Below are 9,765 nucleotides of genomic sequence, written 5' to 3'. Positions count from 1 at the left end.
ACATTTTTCTCTGAAAATACAATTGCCAGCTGCCAAGGCTGATTCTCTGAAGTCCACTGCATGAATTTTACTAACTCCCTAGTTAATATGAACTAACCTGTAATTGAACTGAATATCCTAGATCTCTAGAACTCAGGCTTGAGTTATCCCTAAAAGTGAGAAAAAGAAACATAAAGATCATAGAGACATTAAGTGAAATATTTTTCTCATTAATAAGATGTCCAAGAAATGTTTTCAATACTGTAAGTCAGTTTTATTTAAAAAATAGAGTCCAAACATTGTTTTTTATAAGGTGCAACATATACACTGTTTTCTACAATTAAAAAGAAACAAAACAACAAACAGAGCCAAAGCAAAACTATAGTCATAAATAGAGTGTCATTCAAACATGGAATCACTGAGTCTTCTGTAACATTGTTTTTCTGCTTCTTCAAAGCATAAGAATTAATAATTAGTATCACTGGGACAGCCAAAGAGTCTGTCTAATATCATCCATTTCTGTACTTTATTATTAAACTTTCCAGTACAGATTGCTTCAAGTACACATCAGAAGCTGAATGTAACTTAACACAGTTCATGCAAAACAAAGGTACATACTGGACCTCCATCATTCAAAGATTTTTATTCCCCTGTTTAGTTTAGTTGGGCACTTTTGAAGGCCAGCTGCTTGAAGGACTGAACTGAGGTTGCATAAAATCAGCAGTATACACTAAAATACTCATGTAACTCAGACTGATAACGCTACGTGACTATCTTGAGCTCTACAAATTCAAATAAGTAGGGCTGAGATCTATGCCTCTTGGAGACTATTCAGTACCTTCTGAGACAAATTTTAGGATACAGATGGAAAACAGTGTCTGATAATGGGCTTGCCATGGGGAAATAAATCATTACATCATAACTGCATTTTTTGAGATAAGCATGTTATTAATTTATATTAAGGGTGTTCCCTTTCAGACACCAGTGTGAAAAGTAATAGAGGCTGTAGCACAGAGGAAGTTTTCTAATTAGCAAAGTCTGTCCTGTTTCAAAGCCCTCCATGTCATTCTAGCATCAGCCTCAGCCCTGATGATAACAGCAAGCAGCTGAAGTTAGCCATGAGTGTGCCATTCCTGCTACCAGATAGCAGCCCCTGCTCTGAAGGGTTTAACATCCTTTGAACAGACACCAGAACAAGGAGCAGCACTACACGGTTACATGTCCAAAGGTTTTTCCCTTGACCCCTTAGGTGTTTAAAGCTCTCCATCTAGAAAGGAATGTGTTTGATAGAAGAGAGCTGTACACCCATTTACCTGCCTTTTACTTGGGTGATAGTCCAGGGTCAGACCGCATTCACAATAACTACATAGATCTCAATTCCTTCTGCTGGTGCTTGCTACAAACCACCAGGTTGGTTTTTTGGATCTTCGTTATAAGCCCTGAGGGCTCCTCCCAAGTAGCCCAATAAGGCAAGGCAACAAGCTGTCACAGGGGTTTCAGTAAATCAGGCCTCTGGGTATTAATGGGAATTAAGCACACAAGTCCATGCCTATGAATAACCACAGACTGACTTTAACCTGATAAACCAAGTCAATATATATGTGAATTTGTATTCATAGCCAGATTAACCTCAGTTAGGCAAGTCCATGTCTTTTTCTCAGAAAATTATAGTGTTTTTCAGTGTTAATACACTATATTAGTTCCTGTTAGCAAACATGGAAATTAGAACATGGTCATACAGTTTTAATCCAAGAATGAGATTGCTCTCAAAACTCAGCCTTTTTAGCTTAGTCTACATGGCTTAGATTCTAGAAGTTATGGGTAGAAACTGACAATTGCATAAGGCCCCACTTGGATTTAGTTGTGGGAATGAAGTGATTTTATGATGGCATCCTTGTTCAAATGAGGGAATCTAGTGTTTATGAGTGTTGTTGTTGACTTGGTTGGTTTTTTATAAGTTTGGCTGCTGACAGCTCCACAGAAAAACATAAGAAATAACCATATTATGTTGTATTTCCTATTTTCAGAAGAAAGGGGTTGCTCAGTCCTATAGTTTACATACATTTAACAATATCCCCCTAATAATACATTGTACTGCAGCTGTTCAGTTAACAAAAAGTATACACTCAAATATTTATGGGCTTTGGCCAGAGCTATGTATATTTATGTCAGTCTGTTGCAAACACCATTGTTAAGTGGAGTACTTAACAAATTAAGTACTTTACTTCCGTTTCTTTTACTTCAGCAATCTGGGCCATACTCGGTGTGAATGGAGTGGGACACATGCCAGAAGGAAGCAGAGTGACTGGAGATAAGAGGAGGAATTTGTGACACAGAACTTCAGCATCTAACTCAGGGTGCACCTGAGTAGTTGTCTCAGTTCAGGGACACCATAGTCATGCACATTGCCTGTGTGTTAGATCAACAGTCTGGGTTTGGGCTGGAGTAAGCAACAGGCTCTTCTGGCATGAGAGGTCATCTCTGTCCATGAGGACCACTCAAATACCACCAGTTATCTGCGTGAATTTGAACAAAAATACCTGAGGTCTTAGATGCCTAAATGAAGGGACCAGAAGCCCTGAATGGGAATTCAGGGCACAACCTTACTGCAATCTTTTAAGTTTACATCTATAAAGTGAACACTGGGCAGCATGAATTATGTGTTACAGAGTGTACAATTTGGTATTCTGTTACTGATAGCAGTATTGACTAAAGGGTTGACCCTCTTTATCTCACATAGGACCAGAACAAGGGTTTAGGAAAATTTCACATTTTTACCTGAGTGACTTAGAGGTCTCTACCAGGGTCTGTTAAATCTGGCGTTCTTGGTGCAAACAGATAAATACTTAAAGCTTTCTTGTGATCAATTACATTCTCAGTCACTCTGATTTTATGCAGCCACAGTGCTGTGGAGAGGAACTCCACAGTCCTATGACTGATGAGTGCATAAAAAGTAGATCTCTTACAGAATAAGTGTCTGTGACTGTTGAATTAATTTCAGCATCTCTTGGCAAGTGCAGACAAATGCCAAGAAAGAGCAATGACAAAAAGGACTTAAGTGGAGAACCAAGAATCAAGGCAGAATGTCATTCATTTGTGAAAAACTGTGATGTACTCAAGGGAAGACAGGTGAGGGATTCAATCTCTTGTCACTAACACTGATGAGAGATGGATACCACTGTCCTTTTAATGCTTTTGAAAACTATCTTATGGGTTTCTATGTTTTTTCCAGTTACCACAGCATACCACAAAATACTAAATTTTACAGTACTTGTATGCAAAATTGCATAGAGAGATAATAAATTCTTACAAATAAATCCCATTTCAACATTAATAAGGGAAAGCTGGTTGACAGAAATGCTAAGCAGTATAAAATTCAAAAGACTAAAGCAGGGAGCAAGGGACATTACATTTTAAAGTGATTTGAGGCATAATCTTACTCTTTTCTTATGACTTAACTCTAGTCTTGATTCATTAAAGATTTACAAAATAAAATGAAGATGACAAAATCTTTAATTTAAAAATATGCCAGTTTTTGTCCGTCATGAAAACGGTATAACTCAGTAGCAAACAAACAGCCATGATTCCAGTAACAAAAGCAACTGACATTACTCATCCACACTCTCTGGCTCGGAACACAAACCTTTATATCTCTTAGCAGCTTGTACATAAACAGTGTCTGCTACTCTTCACACCTGCCTCATGAGTTCCTGTGACCTTGATGCCTCCCACTGGTGCTCGTGGCTCTTTGTCTCCAAGCACCGCATCACTTACACCCACCGGCACTCCAACTGAGCTGTCGGGGGTCTCACTAAGGAAACACAGCTTGATGTCTGCAGCTGCTCAGAGCTTCTAAACTGCCTTCCTCAAAATAAGTGCTGTCCTGCATCCACTCCCTCTGTCAGAGGCATATCAGGCCATTCTTCATATACATTACCTTTTCCTCTTTAAGCAAGATGAAACACCAAACACAGCCTTCGTGTTAATCTAGAAGGGATTCCTTTGGGGTTACTTTCTTCTTCTTTGCCAGTCTAGTTAAACATGATAGATTCAGGGTCCTGGTTTGCCATTTGAGCCATATGTCTTAATACATCCTTTTTAGTTATGATACCCAGCAGCCTCCTGTAGGAGAAAAGGAAGTGAAAGGTTAACAATCATCTCATATATCATCCAGGTTTTTCCCTGTTCAGCTACAGGGTCATTTTGTGAGTGTTTCCATAGAGTACTGCCCATCTCATCTATTCCCCAATTATTATATTTTTATAAAAGTATTCTCACCTTATGTATTTCTATTACCCCAGCCACAATAATTAAGCAAAATACTTTGGCTTGTTACCTCTTTTTGTTGGGAACATGACTGAGTGAGGAGCTACAACAACTAATACTTTGTACAACAAAGTAATAAATTTCCTTAGGCTCAGGTTGCAGAGGACCAGCAGTCAAACCCAAGGGATCAGTGCTTGGTAATACACAAAGTAAGCTAAAGCACAGGGTTTCTGAAACTCTCACTGCCTGACAGCATAATTCCTTCAAATTTAAATGATAATTTCTCATTTATGTGAACCTAAATGAATTATATCTGTCAAGAAAGATGAAGCCTATGGGATGTCTGGCCCCAAGAGTCAAAAATTTCATAACCTTCAGTATTCAAGGGCTTTTACTTCCAGTCCTTGAAGACCATTAAGCACTGAATATTGAAACTGTCATTGTTGATAGTTTTTCCATCTTTCATTTCATGTAAGGTCTAAAACTCCAGATCTAAATTTCTGAATCCAGGCACCTAAAACCAGAACCTTTATCTCTGTCCCAATAATGGTTCTTATTTTCTTAATGCTGAGGATACTTTCTACTGAGGCAATGACAGTAACAAGTGATATGCAATATTTTTGACTAATAAAAAGAAGAATAGATAAACAGAAGAATAGATTTTAGTCTTCCACGTTTGGAAATTATGGCTGCAGTTTAGCTATCCTGCTACCAACTAGATCCTGAGATGAGCCATGATGCCCAAAGATCTCAAATTCCTTCAGAACTATGGGATGTTATGTCTAGTCCACATTGTGAAGCTTTTTGTTCTCCTAATTCATGTTTGCCCATCTCCTTCAGCTGTTATTTGAGAACCTTTGGTTTATACACCTTTCCATTATCCAATAAAGAAAGCTGAACAGATTAATTTTCCTCCAGTGACATCTTTATCACAATTTTCACAAACATCTAGTTGGATGTCTTGAAAAAAGCATATTCTTTGTAAACAATATTGCTTCCCAGATCTGCCTCTGCTGAAAACTGAATGATAGTGGAAGTCAGAACAGTTTATTTTGTATTTATTTTTACCTTATCTAAATGAGACTACATTAAGGATTTGGGAGAACAGAATGAAATATAACGCCCTGCAAACACCGTTTTGGTTCCAAGTCAGTTCTTTTGCTGTCCTGGAGAGACATGGGCAAGGTTCCCCCATTCATCCTTTCACAAAACAAGACAAAATTAAAACATTCACTTGACTGTCAGCTACTCACCCACTGCGAGTCACCAGACACTGCCGGAGTCCAAGTTTTCGGAAAATATCTACCACGGTTTCCATTGGTGTGTGGTCAGTGACGGTGAAAGGGCTCAGGTTGAGAATGCGCCGCAGTTTCAGTGGGTGGGGACTGTTGGGTGGAAGTTCTGGGGGGTCTTCAGTGAAGTACACAATGGAGTTGCTCACCACCCCATCCTGACGCTGTCTTGCATTCTCTGTACAACACAAAAATTGGCTTAGATAGTGAATTGGGCTCGATTATAAAAAAGGATTCCTCCCTTGGAAAGCAGATTTGATTTTGTCTTGAACACACCAAAGTCCCAGAACTTTGGGTTACTGAGTAACCTTGAATTTCCTCGAGACATTGCTTCCTCAAAGCAAATGTGGTATTTTTATAGGTGCATACTTTTCCTTGGTTAGGATAATGCTTTTCTGAATAAATATGCAGCTTATTGCATTCACAAACTTCACTAATCCAATTTCTGTCAAATTCAAATCACTGTATGTAATTTCCTCCATTGTGAGAATCACAGCAGAAATTTTATTACATGCCTGAAGCACTGGAGTCAACAGCTGTGTAAGATCCCAGCTGGTTTGGAGCAAAACTTTTCAGTGGAGTTGGGAAAATGTGGACATGCTGAATGGATTTATGAACACAAAGCTGAGGAAAGAAAAATTCACATTCCAGGGATCCAGGGGCAGTGTGGGTATTGTTCTAGATCAGCAGACCTCACTGGCATGTAGGGTAAATTTTGTGGGTTTACACTTAATGCCTTAAATAGTTTGCATATCTAGACTTTTAAAAGGAAAAATAAATTATCTTCCTACTTCAAGGAAAATAGTAAAGGGAGGGAAAAGGGATAAACAGCACATATGTGACCATTTTCAGAAGTTCAAAAGCTATCATTAATACTTTGATCAAACTACGAAGTGAACATCACTCTGCATCTGGAGTTTGCATGATTAGTATAAGCCTTTTACTTAAAGCACGCCCCAAGACTTACCACTGGAGTACTTTATTTTCTTTGTGGTGCTTACCTCATCTCTACTCAACACAACAGGATCTAAACATTATATGACACAGATTTCCAAATGACAGACAACTTTTCTCTCCCCAGAATAAGCTTATCATGTGTTTGGCTCTGAGGTCTTAAGTTTGGTTTTTTTTTTATAATAAATTCTTGGAAATAGTTAAATTATTACTTTCACAATTAACATAGGTTGCTTCTGCTCTTGAGATGTATAGCAAGTTATACTCCAAGCATATGTAAATATTCTTGGAACTCTCTGCCATCAATCAGAGTGAGAAACCTGCTCCTGTGACTTGTAATATGTAGACAGTGATGGTTTCCAACATGTTTCAGCTGCAATTTTTTTTTACATTTAACAATCTCATAATATTTCTGGAACTGGAGCAGTGCTGGCTCAAACCTAGTATCAGTACAGTATATGATTCTCAAACTTCTCACCCCACATATTACAAGCCCTATTGCAATTTACAGGAATGATGTTAGTTTTGCCTCAGCTTGTTTCAATTCATACATCCAATTTCAAGTGTGAATATGCCTGCATAGTTCTTTGATATATGATCTGTGCTAAGAGGTAACATTAATCAAACTGAAGGTAACTCCCACCCTTTGATAAAAACCTTTGACAACCAGGTATTTCCTTCCCAAAGCTGCACCCTAAGAAATAGGGCCAAGCATTTTGGTTACCACGTTGCTGTTCCCTAGGCAGCAGTGACCCTGAACAGCAGTGATTAGCCAAAGCAATGATTTCACTCTTCCATGTCAAACACCTCTCTAGAGAAATTTGAACAACGTAGTACTATGGACTAAATTCAGTGGCATCAGAAAAATGGTGGATTTTGTGCACAGCAGTCTCACTGGATGGGGGAGTGGGAGTAAAGATAATTTTTGCAGTCAGTGGGTAAGAAAAACAGATACAGATTAACAAAAAGAGCAAAGCAAATGGATGACAATGTCTGGTTTTACAGAGCAATCTATGCAGAAGGCTCTTGTCATAGCTAGAGAGTGAATTAATTCTGCAAATGTGAAACAGCCTCTCATATTCAGGGGTTCACATTTCACAGCCTGTATCAACTATGTTGATCTCTCTACTCCACACTGGAAAAAGCATATTATACAGACCACCTGGCTATTGTCCAAGGCTTTGCCTTTTGCATGGTGCCTCTGGAGCAGGCCAATTTTAAACTTTACAGTGTCAAAAACTCCCCTCTGTAAGACTCTGTAAAGTAAGTGTCATCTAAAATGTAGACACCCCTTCCCAGAGGGTGACTCTGCCACCTCACCTGCCTACCTACTCAATAAGGATCAATGGAAGGACACAATCTTCCAGAAGATGCTGCTGAGCAATTGGAAATGGCAATGCCATTCACTTCACAAGTATTTGCTGCATTTATAGAACATGCTCCCCTCAGTAAGAAAGAAATTATGTAAGGGTAAATCATGAGGCAGATAGCTTTGTGGGAATGGCTATTTGATGCAAGACACAGCAGCTATTGCCTTCATCCAAGAAGGCAGATGTGTGAGGGAACTGGAGTACTTCCCCTGGACCACCATACTACTGATGCACAGTTAACTGGACCTGAGAAAGAAGCTGAAATTCTTGGTTGAAACCATGTCTCTATGAAGCGCGAAGTGTTCTTATATGGAGGTACCAGCTCAAACTCAGGAGGCATTCTGCAGGGCACAATGCCATGAAAAAAGAGGTACTGGTGAAAGAAGAAGTACTGGAGTGAGCCTGAGTCTCCTTCTCTTAAGACCTCATTCCCTGGCTGAAGTGCTGCTCGGATGGGGCTTATGCTGTTCTGAGATGTAACTCCAGTATCTCTGTCAGGCTGAGCAGGTGAACCTGAATAGGTGAATAAGAGATACTTCACCACGTGTGATATTTCTCTCTTGGTAAGGAATTTTATAGCTTAAGGAGAATTGCTGTATGGCTCCATGATCACAACCATGAAGCGAGCTGAGGTGGAGGTTCAGAACACATTAGCTACCCTTGTGGTAACGATCAGCAATAACAACTTCTGAAATTCAGGCAAAACAACTTCAGAGAAAGAGGATTAGAAACCAAAAGGTGGCTAGCATGGTTTGCCCTGCCCTGTACTGGAACCATATACTGTGTCTTTTGGAACCAAATCCAGATTTTAATTCACAAGGACACAAACCATACTGGAAAGATTTACCATTCATCATAGTGTCAGCACAAAATGACAACACTCACACTCAGCCCAAGGGGAAAAGGGTTACCAAAGGTCTCTTGTGGCTGAGGATTTTAGAAAAACTTATCTATGGATATAGCAATTTGATTTTAAATCTAAGTTCTGTCTCATTTCCTGTGAAAGATGCTCTTAATTAGAACTGAACAGGAGATGGTACAGATGTCAAACAATTTTTGCACAGGAAAGCATTTTGATCTAAATGTTTACTGAGTTTAATTTTAACTGATTTCTTTTTTGTCAGTTCATAGGCTGGACATTTCCTCACATATTCTGGCAAGACCATTCAGCCACACTGCCATTTATGACCTGAATCAAAAGTATCAGTGCCTCAAAGTTCTTTGACTCACTTCAAGCAGCCTCTGATCTTTCTGATTTTAAAGTGAGGGCTCTGCATCGTCAGTCCATGCAATTTTCCCACTGAAAAGGAGGTGCAAAAGATTATTAACTTAGGAAGACACCAAGTGTTAAAGCCATGACGTGGCATGAGCAGTATAAAAGACAGACCCAGGGTAGGCTAAATACATCTAAAACATGTGCTTTGAAGACCACTGTTATTTCACTTTTTGTTTTAGCTTTGTGGGAAGTAAGCTGGGAAGTGGCCTTCAAAAATAACCTAAATTTACCATTTACTCATTTTCTTGTCTGAAAAATATGTGAATTTCCATCAGAGACAACAGCTTTTTAAAGGTGCCTGAACAACAGGCATGAAACAAGACCATGCAGAGAAGAATAGTTCTAAGTCAAGGAGATTTGAATACAGCAGATATTTCACTTTCCTGCAAAGTACAAGGCAACCAAGCTCAGATGGAATCTTGCCTGCCCACCCAGTTGGCCCTCAGCACCACAGGACTGCCAGAACTTCGAGCAGACAGTGGAGCAGCCTTGCAGACCTCTACAAGTCTGGATGCCCAGGGTCCAGAAAGGTGGAAACACTTGCTTCCATCCAATATACTTGTTCTTCAATGTCCACTTAGTCATCAGATCAACCAGGAAAGGACCTGACAGTCAAAACCTTTAATGA

General features: G+C 39.3%; 1 protein-coding gene across 3 annotated transcripts in view; it reads right to left on the bottom strand.

Annotated features, from left to right (window-relative positions):
* Positions 1-231: 231 nt before the first annotated feature.
* Positions 232-9,765, bottom strand: part of CLCN4 (chloride voltage-gated channel 4) — a 43,772-nt gene continuing 34,238 nt past the window's right edge. For all 3 annotated transcript variants that reach the window (XM_040055322.1, XM_058419312.1, XM_040055323.2), the window contains exons 11-12: positions 5,499-5,715; positions 232-4,101 (exon numbers count right to left, since the gene is read on the bottom strand). In XM_040055322.1, the coding sequence (XP_039911256.1) occupies positions 4,011-4,101; positions 5,499-5,715 (308 nt within the window). In that variant the 3' untranslated portion in view covers positions 232-4,010. The remainder of the gene's footprint in view (positions 4,102-5,498; positions 5,716-9,765) is intronic.

This window comes from Hirundo rustica, chromosome 2 (genome assembly GCF_015227805.2).
Source record: "Hirundo rustica isolate bHirRus1 chromosome 2, bHirRus1.pri.v3, whole genome shotgun sequence".
Classification (NCBI taxonomy): domain Eukaryota; kingdom Metazoa; phylum Chordata; class Aves; order Passeriformes; family Hirundinidae; genus Hirundo; species Hirundo rustica.
This window is presented reverse-complemented; position numbering and strand designations above follow the sequence as displayed.